The sequence below is a fragment of the Nilaparvata lugens genome, chromosome 5, assembly GCF_014356525.2.
Source record: "Nilaparvata lugens isolate BPH chromosome 5, ASM1435652v1, whole genome shotgun sequence".
In the NCBI taxonomy this organism is placed as follows: domain Eukaryota; kingdom Metazoa; phylum Arthropoda; class Insecta; order Hemiptera; family Delphacidae; genus Nilaparvata; species Nilaparvata lugens.
Window position 1 is genome coordinate 53,205,351 of NC_052508.1, and position 18,879 is coordinate 53,224,229.

Here is an 18,879-nt window from a genome sequence, read left to right on the forward strand (position 1 = left end):
AAGAATGGGCTGCAAGGGTGGTCTTGCTACAATGGCAACGAGGTAACTAATCAAATTCACTCAATCAAAAAACATCGAACTCATCTTCTTGCCTCCAAATAGAATAATAAAGTTTAGTTTAGTTCACTTTAAACTAAAGTTTAGTTTATAGGCTAACTGCGTAACAACTTGTAAAGTTGAAAATGCTTCATAAAGCACCCCCCCTTCCCAGCTTAGGCTTCAGATACAATTTAAACAAAAAATTCCAAGTGGAAAAGATTGAGCTTTAAAAAAATCTCTGCAATTGATATTTTGTTACATTTAAACCTCAAATTGAAAATAAGCTCGAAATTCAAGAAAATTTGATTATTGAAATGCAAACCTAATGAGAAAGGCAACTGTTGATTCTATTCAATCATCTGCTGCACTGGAAAAGATAACAGGATCGTTAGCTTTAGATGATATCGTTAGCTGATCAATTTCATATCAAATTATAGATTTCCAAAAACTCGACTCTCAAGCTTGAGACACACATAACCAAAAGGAAAGTGGTGTGAGTGTGCCACACCAGATTTTTATTATAATTCTAGCAGGAACCCGTGCTCTGCAAGGATCTATTTTAAAACTTCACAAACTGAAAACTTGACGTAATGAAATTTTGAAGAATTGAAAATAGGCCTATAACCATCTTTGGTTAATTAAGAATCTATATGCAAAATCCCTGGTTAATTTTAATTAGTCCAGTGGTTCAGACGTGATGATGCGTCAAACATAATTTTCCTATCCCGTATGTGTATGAGCCAGCTCTTCACTTTATTATAGATATAGTTAGCGACTGCAATAGATAGGACTGTAGAACAGAATAGTTCCATTTTACAGACCTATGTTTTCGAAATTATCGGCCGAGCGGCTACCGAAGAATGGAAAAATGATCATGATTCAAGATCATGATTGTGATAATATGATTTAGCATCTTAAGTTGCCAGCTGTAATAAACACGTCACCCTGTGATATATTGTGTACTGGTATTAAACCGGTAGTTTGGAGTTCAAGTGTAGTTGATGGTACCAGCTGTAGATAATGGTTCCTTAGAAGACCTATGCAAATAATTATCACTCCCCTATCATTGAGAAACTGGAAAATGTTGGAGAAAAAATTATTCACCTCATTAAAGAGGGTTGTTCATATTACATTCATTAATTACTGAAGAATGGCAGATTGATTTACATTTTTTTTTAATTTATAGCTTAGCTTATATTCATCCTAAAATGGAAGATAGAGAGAATATGGAATTCTGTGTGATTCATCGTACATGACATACTTCCTGGACCATCTATTGACAATCAACAACTATGAAATTTAGCTTAGCTTATTCATTCTAAAATGAAAGATGGAATGAAAGATGAGTGATCCATAGTACATCGCATAGTTCCTGGACCATCTATTAACAATCAACAACTATGAGAAAATTGAATTCATCTTTGAAACACTGATTTAACCTATCTATTTTTTTAATATTCAACATTTTACAGATAGATATTACTTACTACCACTTGATTGAGAAGAATATGTTTTTGGAATAATGAATGCTGCACATGACTAAACACATAGGAAGTCCCTATTGACATGTGAATAAAAATATTGATTGTCAGATAAATTTTTTGTTTCACCAAATAGAGTCAAGTGTGAAATCTGATACATTGACTCTTTGGCGGTTCGAATTTCTCCGGGAAAGCTAGTTGTGAATGAAGCTTTATTATTAATAGTCAACGCTCAAAAAAGGCAGGCTCAATCACCAGAAATACTACACATTCTATGAGGAACCAGTAAGCCATTAATTTTGAGTAGCACAATCACTTCCATTATGGACACTGGATACATTATGGACAATCAATACGTATGAAATTTATTAGCTACAGAACAAAAAACTTGTGATTGCAGTGACCCCGACTACTACAATATGAATAATCATTTGGATCAAATATAAGGAATCACTCACATCTCTCATCAACTCTTCTCATCTACTTGTCTTCTCTCTCACTTTATTATCGAGAGAGAGGTATGCTTATGAGGGGAATTAATTTTTGTCGTCTATTAACTGGCAAGCGTGATTGAGCTGGATCTGGGATTTCGCTAAGGCGTTGCTCGTCCCTTGGAAAAACTTTGGAGCCAGGGAACATCTGCGTATCTCTGCCCGATTTTTTAGTTGCAATTTATTCTAATTATGGTTTCTAGTCAAAATATGTAGTCGATCATTGGTTGTGACCAAATTGTACATATTCTTCAGTATTATTTTTTTCTTCTATTATGCTTTAATAAATTTCATGTAAAACTAGGAAAGAGAGAGATACGAAAATGGCTCGATTTTATTCTTGAACAATTTCCGCTTAGAGCGGTTTACGAGTTGACGACCCACCGCCTTCACAATCGACCAGGAACCCTCGAATCATTAAGGACGGCGGCAGTGGATTCTAACAACGGGCTCTATACTACGAACTCGAAGGACGTGACAGGGACAGCAACAAATCGTCAGTATCAAATCAATACAATACCCAGTACGATCAACGGAACAAGGTATGAAAAATAATTCATCGTGAAAAGATGTAAACAGGGAAAATGAAATGGATTATGAACTGTTTCAAAAAGTGGAGGGGCTTGCCAATACAGACTGTGTTTGGTATGATTATGTAGCATTTCTAAAAATGTTTAATCACCCCTGACACAATCTAAGTCTTTGGGGTAAAAATAATGAAAGGCGCCTAGGGACTATAAATTAGATTTAATAAGTTAATTCTCTGTAATGTGAAGAACAGGTTGGTTTTGTAAACTTGTTTTGTTTCAGTTCGAATTTTACTAGAGTCCTAATAGTTCCCGTTTGAGTAACTTCTCAACCTTGGATTTTGTTAAATTTCTTGTTTGCTGAAATAATTTATTATTTTGAAGATCTCTGTATTAATCTTGGCTTACCTGATTTCTCAAGGCTTTCTTATCTCTAGTCAAAAATATCTCTAGTCAGTTGAAATATATTTTGTAATGTTCACAAAATCAGGTCCATTAAAGTCATATCTCTCTCTCTACGAATATGTTGTTCATTAATGAGTCTCCTTCCCACACCAGATAATAAGTCAACTAGTCTTTATTTTGTTACGTGATTCAAAATTTATTCTAAATTTTTACTGCCAACCAAAGAAACGTAACACTGTGCTCCTGATCGGAATTTTTTTGCATTGATCTAATTTTTTTTCGTAGCTGAACAAAAAAGTTCCTAATAACTTTGCTGTGCAATGAGTGGTTAAAAAGTACAACATTTTTGGTGGTCCCAGCTCCCTCAGGGGGGCAGTTTTCTGGAAATCCTTCCTTAGTGGATGTCTTGAGGCTACTATGAACAATTCTGCAAAATTTCAAGTTTGTAGGCTCAGTAGTTCGGGCTGTGGTGTGATTTCAGATTTCAGTCTGTCGGGACTTAGCCTTTCATAGATATAGAAGATATACTGTCTTTCAGCACAATCCTGTGCTAGCACACAATATTTTATTATTGAATTTAATTGTAGTAATTTACTTGGAGATACTTTTGGTAAAATATTATTTTTAAATCAGAAATATAATATAATATTGATTGGATTAATTTTAGAAATTATTATTGATTACCGTACGTGTCAATACTGAAATAATAATTTCTAAAATTCCGTTAAGGTGTCAATTCTACTGCAATCATTGGAATTATTGCAAGGTCTTATATTTATATTGAAGCAGGAAAAGGGATTATAGAAATTATATTTCTACCTATATTTCTAGGGTATTTCTAGTTGTCTTATCTTCAACCCCGCTCTATATTATGATCTAACATTTCTGACCAATTTGTTGGATAGTAGCGGGTTGGTTTGGAGTTTGTGCTGGGTTGTTTTATGCAATACTGGAATCCCTTGTATCCTCTATCTCAACAACATCTCAAGAGATTGGAGCAGCAGGAGAGATGGTAAGGATTGCAGATCTATGCTGCAGTGGCTGAATATAATATATTGGAGCAGATATTTGTATAAGCTCCATGTTGAGCTGGTAAGGATGCCAAGTTATTGCCTAACAAGGGGCAAATAGTTCAGTCCCCTGGATATCACAAGGTATATTCCGACTATAGCTGGCTGGGCACAAAAACACCATTACAAATTTTGTTTACATTCAATTAGCAAACGAGCTTATGACGTCAGCCGGCAAGAATCGAATGCCTGTCTGCTGTTCACCAGAACGAATATATTTGATTAGTATATATTGTTTTAAAAACTAATGGAAGTAGGAGGAATTATAAAATTGGCAAGAGCATATATTGGAAAAATTGCATGTATTATAAAAACCTATAACTCACAAATATATATAATTATTCTTAAATGTATTGCATGTCTGCTACTCTATATTTATGTCTAGATCATCTATGTAAATACACAGCCAATAGCGTCAAATATAGGCACGAAATTGTTATTATTTGAAATAAGGCACATGACCACTTATTCTTATTAAATTATATTTATATCATATGAGGAAACCAGTATATTAAGTTTATAATACACATTATAAAAATGTATTTATCTATTAACAAAAATACAGTGGAGTAGGCCCTATTAGCCTACGGGAACAAGGACTACTTCTAGAAGATTTAATATGATGTCGAATCACTTCATTCAATTTCTACCAATAGCAAATCAATATGCAAATTATTAGTAGCCATTGGGTGAAAGTTTTTTGATTGAGGGAGATGCTATTAGGGAACGACCAGAGGACACCAGAGAGACACGATTGATGTAGAGATTTTTCTTGGGCCTTATGCCATATATGCTCTATTAATGTTGAAAGTTTAAATTAAACTTATTTGGTAAATGTTTAAATAACTTGGTGATACAATTTTATGTGCGAGTTGAAAATGTAAAGTCGCAAATTATGATGCTGATAGGAATAGCCAAGCTGATATATAGGGCCTAACCTAAGGGCCACCACCACACACTGAAGGCTAAGACTACACATACATAACTATTCATCTAGAACTTCTTCAATTGAATTCAATTGAGTCTACAAACTACATTAAGGAAGCCTCAGATATCATTCATCTTCAAATATTTATTCATCAACGAATAGTATTTATTCTCAAAATATTTACAGTGAAAATGGGGTAAAAATCATATAAGCTTGCAAGCATGGATTTAAGGGTTGATATTTTTAAATCACCTAATATATATTTTATTAAGATCATAATCATTAAGGACTTATTGAATAAAAAAAATATTTCAGTGAAGAAGACCATGTATTTAGGCCTATATCTATTTCCCATGCCTGCTGAACATATAAACCCTGAGATAAGGAATTTAATTATTTTAATTGAACTCATAAACCACGTATCAGGAAGAGACGTACAAGGACGATGTGATGATATTTCTAGTCTAAAGAATTTTAAATTGTACCGTATGGAAATTAATAATTATCAAAGCATATTCTATTATTGTGATATATTGGCAGCTATTATCAATATTATAATATAGAAAATTATTCAGCATAAACAAAGACCTGTATTTTCTTGTCTATACCTGACTATCATATATATTATGCTATTGATGATCATTCAAATATTAAATTGGCTCAGAATAATTTGCGAAAATTTACCTTCAATAATATGAATTATTTAAATCGGCAAGTATCAAACCTGCAATAATCATCATCAATATTATAAGGTCACCAGTCTTCATATTGGTAGCAACCAGTGATAAATTAATATTATAGAGATTGCAAGGTATTCCGGGTATATTTCATCTTTGATCCCGTCTGATATGATTCAACAAAACTTATTTGATGAATGGTAATGGATCTGATTGGAGATGAAATAGAATTATTCTTATAATATCGGAATCCCTTCTGTATTTTTATTCGTCGCAGATTGGAAGAATCAAGGTTAATGGTAAGTGCTGGCAGAAGCGCACTGCATAAGTTGAAAAATGTATCACATAAGAAATATTTATTTGGGCTCAACATGGAGCATAACAGCACACGTCACAGAAAAACAACGTCTCAAATAACACACAATAAAAATCAAACAACGAAAAATAAAAAACCATCAACCCAGAGCCAGATATACCCCCCTTGGAATAGCATGGACTTGGCATGGACGCACCACCAAAAAATTTAGCTTCTATGCCACAATACAAAACAATTACATCAGTAGTAGTTTTTTTAATAATCCTGTAATTTTTGGGACTTCACCAAGATTTTTTTTGAGCTTTTCAACTCCTCCCACCCCTGAGAGTTTCAGGGAAGCAGTCTACGTTCAAACCACCGTCCCTGTTGAGTATCGTTGATTAACCTTGTAAAACTATTTATCCATCCATAATTGCATTCTATCCATTCGCAAAGTGGAATAAAAAATTCCTTATAGAATCAAACTTTGTAGCAAATGAGTTACAAAGTTTGAACGTACATACATTCAGTTTATAGACTCTATAGCAGGAGTAGAACTTCAAAATAACAGAACATGAATTTGAAATTCATCTACCAGAACGTTTATCTGAGCCTTATGGTGTTACAGCCGAGACAAGAAATTAAAGGTGCTTCATTTGAGAATAGTTTCCTAGCTTCAAGTAGTAATCTTGTTTCCGATGTTGTAATGTTGTTTTTACTGAATCTATGAATCTACGAATCTACGAATCTACGAATCTATGAATCTATCAATCTATGAGTCCATAAATCTATGATTCTATGAATCAGTCTCAATCTATGAATCCATGATTCTATTAATCTATGGATCTGCAAATCTATAAATCTATTCAACTACTGTAATGTTAATAAGTTACATTGTAATTCAATCTATTCATTTAAATTAGGTACGCACCGCGTTCCGAATGATGTCAAGGTAGAGACAGTCCTCTGATCCGATGATCTTTTTGCCGGTCACGGGTCTCCAGTTGAGGTACTGGATGCAGCGCTTTTGTGTGGATGCCTTCCAGATGGGGGCGGTGCAATCTCGAATCTCAGGGTCCCAGTGTTTGGGTAGTTGTGGAAGCTGGAACCATACACAAACAAAACACTAAACCCAAAAGTCTGGAATCATAACGAATTATTCGAGAGAGTTGAACACCACCAGAGTTCTGATCAATTAGAATTATTTAGGGTGGTTAATTCAGTATTGTGATTGCAATAGAAAATTAATCTCTATCTTGATCTGTGTAGACTGTGTATTCCTTTCAATTATAAGCTTTCATTCACTATATGACAGAGAAAACAATATAATACATAGGTTTGGAATTTCCCCACAAAAAAACATATAACAACAAAAATCCCTCTACAAAGATCCATCTAATCCTTAAAAAAACCATCGAATTTCTTACTCTACAATAGCTACTGTACCATATACAATATAATAGACTTCTCTACTAAAGCTACAATGAAATTATAATAAGCAACAGCTCAAGAAAAAATTCACAAAAAATAATACCTAGTACACACAGAAACAACTCATTGCTGCATGCAAATGACTTTATGAGAGGTGTCAAGTCCGCATACATGAGCATTGGATAGAGCAAGCAGAAGAGTAATTGAAATACTTTAATTTGAAAGTAAGAAACTGAAATTAATATCATATAAATTATAAATTAATTATATATCAATTATATTGGAAATTTATAATTATGTAAAGGAAATTAAATACAATGAGAAGTATGTTTGTATTCATGAATAACTAAATTAAGTGTCTGGAAAATGTTCCTAATATGAATTCACAATATGGAAAACTATGAGTATTACAAAGATGATTCCGGATTAATCCTTCCATTTTTGACGACAAAGCAGGCAATACCACATAACTTGATATCACCTTGCAAATGCAAAACGTGTCTCAAAGGAAACCAATGCAACATCAAAGGAGTGACATGCTGCATTTGCTATGAATCTTCATCCAGGAATACATTATAAATATTTTCTGAGTGCGACAATGCATTTCTACGCTTCCATGGTGAATATTTTATGAGTGACAATGCGTTTCTACACTTCCATTGTTTGTTCTATGTTCGTTTTAAAGAGTTGAATAGTTTATAGAATTCTTCGCCATTTCACGTTTGGAGTGATTTTTAAATGAAGAAATGAATCCAAGACAGCTAAAACTCATAGTTGAATTATTTGTTCACAATTAAAATTCCATAGTTTTAAAATTGCATTAATTTCCTTTTAGAGGCGGTTAATTAACAGTAAAGTTCAATTATTTCAATTATCCCAATTGGGTGTCACTTTTCAGTGTAGCACTTTTCCATAGAGTCGTAATTCAAATATATATGAGGAGTTTCTACCCTACAATTCCAAATTCCTAATTTCGGATTTTCCAACTGCATCATTCACGAAATAAGAATAAAGACTCTTTACCCATTTATTGGAAAGATTGTAACTAATTTTAAATAATTCCAATTTGTTGGGAAAATAGAGTTGAAAATGTTGAAATTAAAAGAGGTTGTAGGAAAATGTCTACTCTTCAAACGTCTCCAAATGATTTAATCCTGGAAGAAATCATCATTCACCTTTCTACTAATGCATAATAAGGCATTCCTAAGACCTAATCCGGGCACAGCATACATCACTGAGAGAATAATACTTTCTACAAGTGATGGAGAGCTAATAAATTATTCTTATCCCTGAGTAAATGCTCAGTCCACCTCAGACTGCAGTCTACCATTACACCGAGATATTTTACGGTTTTGGTATGTTTTATAGTTTCACAGTTGCACTTAATCTGGTTACAGTGGAGATTGTTAACGGGTATAGGTCAATAGGTGGGATGGGTGAAGGGCCTATTGAAAGGAAGAGTAATAGGAAGGAGAGGTGTTGGCAGAAGAGGAATTTCATGGCTGAAGAATTTGAGAGCCTGGTTCTCTATGAGCACGGTGGATAGCCAACGTCTGGATTCGGACAGGCGCATAAAAAAGATAGGTGGATTCTGTATCTTTATATTTCTCTCTTTATTTATTAAATATCCATAAAGAGATGAATAAGACCTCCGGTTTTTTTGTAATTTGAAAAACCGCATACCAACCTACTTCCAGAAAGTTACTTTTTCGTATCTAGCGCCGTTATTTTGCAAGATACAGCAATTTTCATTTTTTCAAAATAAATGATAATTTATTGTATTTACAGTATTAAAAAATTGGCTCTCATTTTTTATAATACAACTTGTGCCCCTCTAAAATTTGCTGTATTTATTAATTGTGGAAAACGTCTCACTTGATTGCACAATTTTTTCCCTTTTCAACACGAAATTTCCCTGTTTCATAGACGAATAGTTTCTGGAAAACTATTAGCTTTTGTTTTTCCTTTTAGTATGAGATCGGAAACCGAGTTGTGAGCATTTAACATTCTGCATAGCATAACAAGCCATAACATTGGAACCACTTTTCATTAAAACCATCATTAGCAACATCCTGTCATTGAAACCAACAAACCCATCTTATTTAGAATCATTTTCTGTCTCACTATCGTCTAAATTGCCTACTGCATATTCCATTTTCCGTCAGTTGACCAATATCTCATGATTAACTATTATTAAAAAAAATTGTAATATAGGTTAATATTGTAAATATGGGGACGATGTGAAGGTACTTCTTCGAAAGAAATTTATAAGTCCGATGTCCCTGGAATGTGGAGACATTGTCACTAGCATTTTCAATGGAAAAAATAATAGATGACATTACTAAATCTTCACAATATTATACTGTACTTTCATAATGGCCCTTCTCATAAATATGAAAGTTGTATTCATGAGCGAGGTCTACTGTTTACAGAACTACTAGTAATATATAAATAATATATCCCATGAAATCCTGATTCATGAAACAAGATCTGAGATAAAGGAGGGGTCATGGCAGCCCTAAACCCCTCAAGTTTTTGGAAAATTGTAATATTCGGTACTCTCGATCATAGAGAGTTGAATCGAATTCATTTTCTTTCAAGTTTACTGAAAAATTGATTTTCAGATATTGCAAGGTTTCTTGGAATCATGATTTCAATTGATATTTCAGTTAACTGAAATAGTTACGGAATCTCGATGTGTCTGGTATATATTGTGAGGGATACAAGATTCAGAAGATCATCTTGTTTTCAAGTCTTCAGTACATGATGTGATTGTGAATCATTGCTTGAAAGATTCCCCCAGACGAAGTATTCTACCAGACTAAAACATATGTATAGTGCCTAATAATCAGACTAAGACTATTGTCAAATGGATCAATTCTGGTATACAATAATATTTGTTATGGAATTGATTATGATTATTGAAACTATTTTTTTGAATTCAGATTATTGGAATGCAAAGTTTTCTAAACTGTCGGGGAGGTCACGGCCGCTGTGTATGTAATATGCAGCAATCTATTCATAATGAGAACACAAAAATATAGTCAACTATCAACTATTACAAAAAGATTATTGAAACATATTTTGTGTTTCCTCTGAATAGAATTCGGTGATACTTGACTATCATACATTCTTGTGTTTTCACTAGAAATGATGATTGTTCATTGTTTTTATTAATATTCTGAACTCAAAATATCTAGGAAAATGAATTATTTCTTTTTCTATAATAATTTATTACAGAAATATTCTTATCACATAGATTACCTCAAAACGAAGCTCTCCGACCGGTACTTTAGCATAGGGGATATTAGTGAATGACTGATGTGTGTGCTGGAAGGAGTCATTGTAGACGAAGCCCCTCACCCTGCCCATCTCGATTGTTATGACATCTTCCAGGGGAGGGATGTCGTCAGGGTCTTCGGTGGCCAGCCACTCTTCCTCAGTCTTCACGTCTCCCTCCTGGCACTCAGATGGCCTCCATTTTGAAAACACCAACGCCAAAGCCAACAGAAATTTGCATTTCATCGCGATATCTGAGATACAGTTTCATTTGAATACAATGTTCGGTGGAAAAATAACAAAGTTGAGCGGAAGATTGAGAAATTGAGTTTTTTAGAAAAAAAACTCTATTGATTGATAATGAGAGGTCCTGAGAAAAAATAAGGAAGCAGACACATTAAAATTGGCAAAAAATATGGTATAAATTATGATGAGAATCATTCATTCATGCGTATGTATTCATGTACCGGTATTAAGAAAAGGAATTCCCCCATACTCAGATATCACTATATATATCATCTACTCTGAAGATAGGATTAATCAGACTGTAGAGTTATTCTTAATCAATCAGCTGACATGTGTAATATTCATTGCAAGCATCACACAGATGTCTGAAGAAGCCGGTGAACAGGTGACACCAGATACTTGAATGAGAAAACTGCTTGAGGTCCACTGTTCACAGAACTACTAGTAATAAGACGTCTTGATAAAGAAATCCTGGATTAAAAGAGCTATTTGTTCACTATGAATAATCTAGCAATTTAGAAAGTAGGGAAGTTTTGGTATGAGTCTTCCCAGTCAGCACCAGTGATAGTGTAATTCTATACATTCTATACTCACTGGTCAGCACAAAATAACGATTTTTTACGTGGAGAGGAGTAAAAAAGTAAAAGCAAAATTGGAAACGTTTCTTCTACGTGAAATTTACGTAAAAATGTGAAAGTGAAAAGTCATGGAATTCATAACGTTATTTTCACATACTATTTTCAACCAATTTTTTGCATCTGCCAATATAATTTCTAAATCGATTTTTCAATCGAATCTAAAATCACTTTCTCGAACTATCACTGAACATCGGTAGAATTATTGAATTCTAAGGTGAATTCTGGGCGACTATTGTTGATGTTTTCAATTGATATTATGCTAAATGGAGCGAGAGAGCGAGGGGAAGTGTCTCCCCCCACTCATGTAATCCCTAAATATGTTCCAATTTAGGCTTTCTGATCAGCAATTCATGTGCAGAATTTGATTTCAAAAACATTTTGTCTCTTGCAAAAATCGTCTTCAACCCAACGTAACGAATACACGTCTACATCGAAAGCACTAAGAGTGAAGGCACAAGTGCATCAAGCTGCTACACCTGAAAAAGAACTTAGAAAACCCTCCTTGAAAGTCAGTGAAGCCAGTCACGCTGGGAAGAAAAGGAGATTGACTGTATTGTCTTGCAGTCAAGGCAAGTAGCTAAGCAAGTACTTGCAGCAGTTGGATGACGAATTCGAGATATTTGTCTATACTAAGTCTGGTGCCAAGCTGAAAAATGTTATTCAGGATGGACTTCAGTTTGTTCGAGATTTTACTTATTGATAGATTTTACCGTTATTGTCATTTTAGCGGGCACTAACGATACTCATTTGTATGAGCCATATCAATTGACTCTTCTACAAGGGATGACTCTTCTACTCGACCTCGATATCAATACCAACATCGTTGTGTGTGGTGTTCCGTGCCGTTATGATGCCCCTACTCGGAATGATAACATACAGCATTTCAACTCCTGCATCTCTCGTATGGTGCACAACTATGATGGCGTAGCCAAGCTCCACTACTTGGATATCAACGTCTTCCTCCAGAGAGCTCATCTCACGAGACATGGCCTACATCTCAATAGACAAGGGAAAAGACTTCTCTCAAAACAATTGACAATATTCATTAAGCAGAAGGTGATGAAAGGTGTTGTAAACTATTATTGCTGCTATTCACTACTGCGAAAGTGACACAGAATAATAAAATTGTTAACTTAGCTCACTCTTCTACTCCCATTTTGGGTGCTAATCCGAAATTTACCGAACCTAAACAGAACAACTTTAATACATTTCAGAACGGAAAAATTGCAATCATGCATCAAAATGTCCAGCATTTGCCATCACGGTTAGATCTGTTGAAAATTAATTTGGAAGAGATAAGACCGGATATTCTAGCTATGTCTGAACATAAGATGTCAGAAGGTGAATCAGCATTGTTGAATATACCCAATTATAAGATTATCTCTAAATATTGTAGATGTAATAATGTAAGGGGTGGAGTCATGATTCTTGTGAATAAAGAGAGAGATTTCAAAAGTAAAAGTGTAAATCTACCAGCAATAAACTTAATCGCTAAGGAAAAAGAGTTTGAGTGCAGTGTTTCAGAATTTTCTATTGATAATAATTTCTCCTTTGTTTTGGCATGCTTGTATAGGACGCCACAGCACTGCTTTTTAGATCCTTTCTTAGATAAGTTGGAAATTTTACTAGAAATATTATGCAGGAAGTTTAAAAATGTTGTATTGGTAGGTGATTTAAATATCAATGTTTCGGAAAAAAATACTATTGATCATAAGTTGATTAACGTGCTGAAAATGTTCAATATGACCTATAAGATTGATTTTGCCACAAGAATTACTGAAACCTCTGAAACTGCAATAGACAATTGTATAACCAATATCGATGATAATAATGTAAAGGTGTCTGGTATTATTACTCACATTTCTGATCATTACGCTCAGCTATTTGAAATTAGGAATATCAACAGACCAAAAAATAAAAAAATAATAAAACTTAGCCGTAAGTTTGATGATTGCAATTTGAAAATTCTTATAAGAGATTTACAGGAACGTAATTGGATAGAGGTTTACCAATCGGTAGTGAATGAGAAATATGATAGGTACTTTTATTTCTAATATTAATAATATTAGTAATAATAATTTCTAATAATAATAGTTGGTATACAGCGAAAGGAGTGGACCAGTAATTGAATAATAATAATCATATTGATGCTCATAATATTTATGACATTTTCAACAAAGTGAAGCATGATAATAAACTTTTCACTCTATCATTATAATAAGAGGTCTTGATAAAGAAATGATAAAGAAATCCTGGATTTAAGAAAAAAACATTTGTTCACTATCAATAATTTGGCAATTTAGAAAGTGAGGAAGTTTTGGTATGAGTCTTGTCTCCTATTTTATTTCATAATCATTTCATGAATAAATGAATGACGGAAGGCCACGTAAGAGGCCTTACGCAATAATATTACTCTATCCTAGTATTATATTAAGCGAGCAATTTCTGTATATATTTTCAAATCTGGTTATCTGGATATTTTTATATCCTATACTATTAGACAAGCATTTTCTGTTTATATGTTTAAATGTTTAGATGTTTCGATGTTTATATGTTTGTATTCCACCGTATCTCGAAAACGGCTCCAACGATTCTCACGAAATCCAGACTATAGTAAGCTTATAATATAAAAATTCAATTGCACTAGGTCTCATCCCTGAGAAAACTCGCTGAAGGACATTAAAAGGATAATTATTATTCATCCTTGGAGAAACAGCTGATAATAATTATTTCGTCGTCTGTTGATGATGGAAGTGAGTGAGCGAGTTAATGTGTGTGGGACTGTGTCAGAATTATGACTCAGCTGTTGAACTTTTGTAAGCATTCAATCAATACTTAGGTACTTAATGCCGGTTGCAAAAAAGCCGGGTTATTTTCAATCCTGATTAATTCCAGTAGATCCATCTTTTTGAAATGGTCTTCTCTGATTTGGTTCAAGTTAAATTAATCAGGATTAGAATTTAACCGGCTTTAGTGCAACCGGGTCTTTGTGAGGGGAATTTTGGCATTCTTCTGCGAATTAATCTCAATCTACTGTGATTAGATAGAACATTTCTGTATGAACAATGAATGTAGTTATAATTTCTTCTTTCGTAATACATTTTTTATGTTTTTGTACTCCAGAGCGAAGCTCGGTTCCCCGATATTCTGGATATTTATATGGTTATTTATGTTCAACGGATCTCGAAAACGACTCGAATGATTTTCACTAAATTTGGAACACACGGTGGTAGGTTTATGATAAAAAAAATTCGATTGCACTAGGTCTTATCCCTGGGAAAACTCGCTGAAGGACATGAAAAGGATAATTCATCCTTGGAAAAACAGATGATAATTTCGTCGTCTGTCAATAACAGGAGATGCGTGTGCCTGTGTGGGAGATCAGCTGTGTACCTAATCAATTGGCTTACCTTATCTTGCAAGAAATCTAGAAATTTTAATTGACTCGATCAAATTAATCTGATTTGTTGACTTGAGATGGTATATCATTTTTGGAATATTTATAGTGTATAAATCAAAATTCGGGGAAGAAACAGTTTTGGCCTGTGCCTGTTAGTCCTTCCACAATCATTTTGGATAATTGAGTTCTGTTTATCAATAAATAAATAAAGAGCGAAGCTTGGTGCCCCGATATTGTATTATAATATGTTTAAAATTTAAATGTATAGATTCTGACTCAAATAACCATAATGAAACTCTTCATAACCATGTTTGAAATTCGGAACAGGCAATAGTCTAATCCTTGCACGTAAGATTATGATGATGATGATGATGATAGCACTTATTATGAGATGGTTTTGCTGTAAACTTTGTCTATAGAAATCCTATAGAATCTTGTTCTATACATGGAACAAACATATTGAAGCATCCAATCACATTATGAATTGAAATGATGATAACAAAATAAAAATAATCAAGAATATAACAGTATTGGACAACAGATTTTGGTATTGGGAAAAAACTCCTACATATAACATTACTATAGACCAAAGAAATGCTTTGCCACGCATACCTCCTCTACGATGTATTCAGATTTGAGAACTATGAACAATAAATTCAAGAACACACTTTCTTGTATAGGCTACTGTTCAGTGTGAAACTATCCAATTTGATTGAAAACAGTAAAGCACGCACGAGGAATATCTTAGCACAGTTTTATAATTAAATTTGATTGGGATTAGGATTTTTTCTATTGCTTTCCATTAAGTTGGTAGATTGATTTTCACACATTATTACATTCTGTTAAAATCAATTCTAGCGTGGATGATTGTTGATCGTATTTCAAAATTAGAAGTTATGTTTATGTGTTCCATGAACTTATTCGGACAGTTTTCTGTCTAGTATCTTGCAGTTTCGATTCTTTCAATTTTTGTTATCAACTTTGGAATTGAACACCGTTAATTTCTAAAACCGACAACCATAACCATTATTACAATCGTTGGCTAAGCATTATTCCAGTAGCCTACTATTGAATATAGAATATCTTACAAAACTCCTTAAAAATATTAGCATCTTTTATTTGAACTGAAGACTTGTCTATTATTCTCATCCTCCTGTCCCCTCCCATTTTACTTTCCTTGCCCTATTACCATAGGTAAGGAAAGTATTGCTTTCCGAAAAAAAATAAAGGTACCTAAATATCCAAGTTTCTATACCTTTCAAGGTCCCCTGAATCCAAAAAAGTGGTTTTTGGGTATTGGTCTGTATGTGTGTGTGTGTGTGTGTGTGTGTGTGTGTGTGTGTGTGTGTGTGTGTGTGTGTGTGTGTGTGTGTGTGTGTGTGTGTGTATGTATGTGTCAGAAACAGGGTTTTTCGCGATTTTCGCGGAAAACGGCTTCAACGATTTTGATCAAATTTATACCTAGAATAGTCGAGACAGACGCAGTAGTCTCTCTTGTATAGCTCGGCTTTTTGATTCTATGAAATGGCTCTCACCTGTCACTCTCTGGGCAAAGGCCTTCAATTTTTATGGATGAATGGATCTGATTGGGATACCCCATTATCCGAAGATCTTATTCAAAAGTGGCTCAGTTCCACTGGCACTCTATCCTCTCTCAGAGAAGTTTCTCTACCTCGCTACACTGAAGTAGCTCATGCAATCAAAATAGATCTCCATGGATTTTGTGATACAAGTGTAACCGGCTATGCTGCTTGCATATATCCATGTTCAATTAATGCTGACGGTGATATTTTCATGAAACTCTTGTTGGCCAAATCCAAGGTTTCTCCTCTGAAACGTGTCTCAGTGCCGCGACTTGAATTGTATGGAGCCCATCTTCTTGGCCACTTGATGAACTCAACTCATTAAACACCTCATGTACTCTACATTCGAGTACAGCCTGGACTGACTCATCAGTTACATTGTTATGGATAAATACTCCTCCTTACAAGCTTCAGACCTTTGTAACCTAGCCAAGTCTCGCAAATACATGAACTTACTCCACCTAATATTTGGAAACACATTACTTCTTCTGAAAATCCATCTGATGTCGCATCACGTGGTATCTTACCATCTAATCTTTCATCAAATTCTCTTTGGTGGCAAGGACCTTCCTGGCTATGTAAACCAGACTGTGTAAATCGTCTTCGACGTTGGCAGGCACTCCAGCGCTTCACCCAGCACAAATGGCGCGGGGGAACACCGAATATCTCCACATCCTACAACAGCAATCTAAATGGACAACACCTCAACAGAATCTCTTCGTAGATGACCTCGTTGTTATCCACGACGATAACTCACCTCCACTATCATGGCGACTTGGCTGAATAATCATAACCTACCCTGGCAAAGTCAACATCATAAGAGTAGAAGGCGTTAGAGCGAGTCACTGTGTGTTTTCTCATCCACCTTTCAAGGTATCTCGCCTCCCTACTCTCACTTCTCATATCACAGTGGTAGATTGAGTAGCCATTGCTGACTTGAGAATTTATTTCATCACTTCTCACCCGCACTCTTCTCTTGTCTTCTCTCTCTCTCTCTCTCTCTCTCTGGTCATCCTTCCTTATCTTTAGCTTATCTTATCATTGTCACATAATTGTCAGATCGCTTGCTAGCTGCCTGGCTCGACTCCCCCCGGTCATCAGTCACTCCCTGAGCTCAGTGCGGAACAGTACTCCAGTGTCGTTGGTCGTTAACCTTCAATAATTTATGCCCTCTTGCAAATTCTCCCTCTCTCACTCTCGCTCTCATAATCAAATGTTACTCTCATTTATTTCTCAGTAAATTCATTCTCTCATTCCACCACTTCATCACGCAAGGAACCAGCAAGGGGTGCCCCCACTTGCAGCATGATGGAGCAGCCGCATATTGAGTGGTGAGTAATATAATCATTCCCTCAATCAAGGTCCTCCGAAATCCTGTTCATATTATTTCACGATTAGTATCTTCGAATGTTGAGATTATTCAAACAGTTTATATATCGATGTGTGGGTTTTGCCATTAATTGTATCACATGATCATGTTCCCATTTGAAAAAATGTAGTTGAATTCAAAATGAAGCTGGATTCGAAATGAAGTTGTATCTACATGACGGATCAGAGATGGGGGACAACAGCTTTGAAGTGTCAGAAAGTCGTTTTTCCAATTGGAGTAGGATCCCCATTGAACCTATACTGTCATAATTGGGAATGCGCCAACCAAGCTACCCAACAGCTAAGCTCCCCGTCAGCTGAGCTTCTTTGAAAATCACTTTTGAGGTGATTGGCATCACTTTCGAGGTAACGGCATCAACTGAGCTCCTGAGAGAGGAGCTTAGCTGACGGGGAGCTTGGTTGTCGTGAGCGTTCGAGGAGCTTAGTTGTTGCCTACGGTAACGACAACCAGTCCCCTCTTAACCAGTAGGGGATCAGCTGTCAGGGAGACTAGTTGACGCCAGCGTGCATTGACGCAGCATCTGGTTTGGTGACAACAACCAAGCTCCTCACACGCTCTGTGTGACCGAGTGCTGGTGTTTTTGCGAGTAAACTGACATATACAGGAAGATTATAACAGGACCTCACCACATCGAACTAGAATGACACCAAGGCCTCAAAATTGAAGTGTTTTGTAACAAAATGACACCTTTCTCAATCCTGTAAGTAATTTAAATAAATATTCATGTGTTTCCGAGTTAAAAAGTTCTTTTATAATCACCCTATTTCATGCACTTACTCTATGCATTTCCTCAAATCACGCTTGGTTTTCCTAGTCATTCATGCTTTTTGATGAAATATCACATTTTTCAACAACCAATAGTTCAAACTTCATATTGAGGTTGAATATATGATAGTTCAAACTACATAATGAGACAGGCCGCTCCTCTATGTACTTACATAATTATATTATATACATACATACAGGAATCACTTGCGAGATGTACAAACTCTCATGCTT

The 18,879-nt window shown here is 34.9% G+C and overlaps 1 protein-coding gene across 3 annotated transcripts in view; it reads right to left on the bottom strand.

Moving 5' to 3' along the window:
• LOC111045597 (venom carboxylesterase-6) overlaps positions 1–15,707 on the bottom strand; it is a 60,720-nt gene extending 45,013 nt beyond the window's left edge. Inside the window, exons 1-3 of one of the 3 annotated variants that reach the window (XM_022331042.2) lie at positions 15,520–15,707; positions 10,609–10,877; positions 6,845–7,015 (exon numbers count right to left, since the gene is read on the bottom strand). In XM_022331042.2, the coding sequence (XP_022186734.2) occupies positions 6,845–7,015; positions 10,609–10,869 (432 nt within the window). In that variant the 5' untranslated portion in view covers positions 10,870–10,877; positions 15,520–15,707. Of the gene's footprint in view, positions 1–6,844; positions 7,016–10,608; positions 10,994–15,475 lie in introns of all 3 variants that reach the window. The other 2 variants (XM_039428719.1, XM_039428720.1) reach the window with 2 other exon arrangements.
• Positions 15,708–18,879: the final 3,172 nt, after the last annotated feature.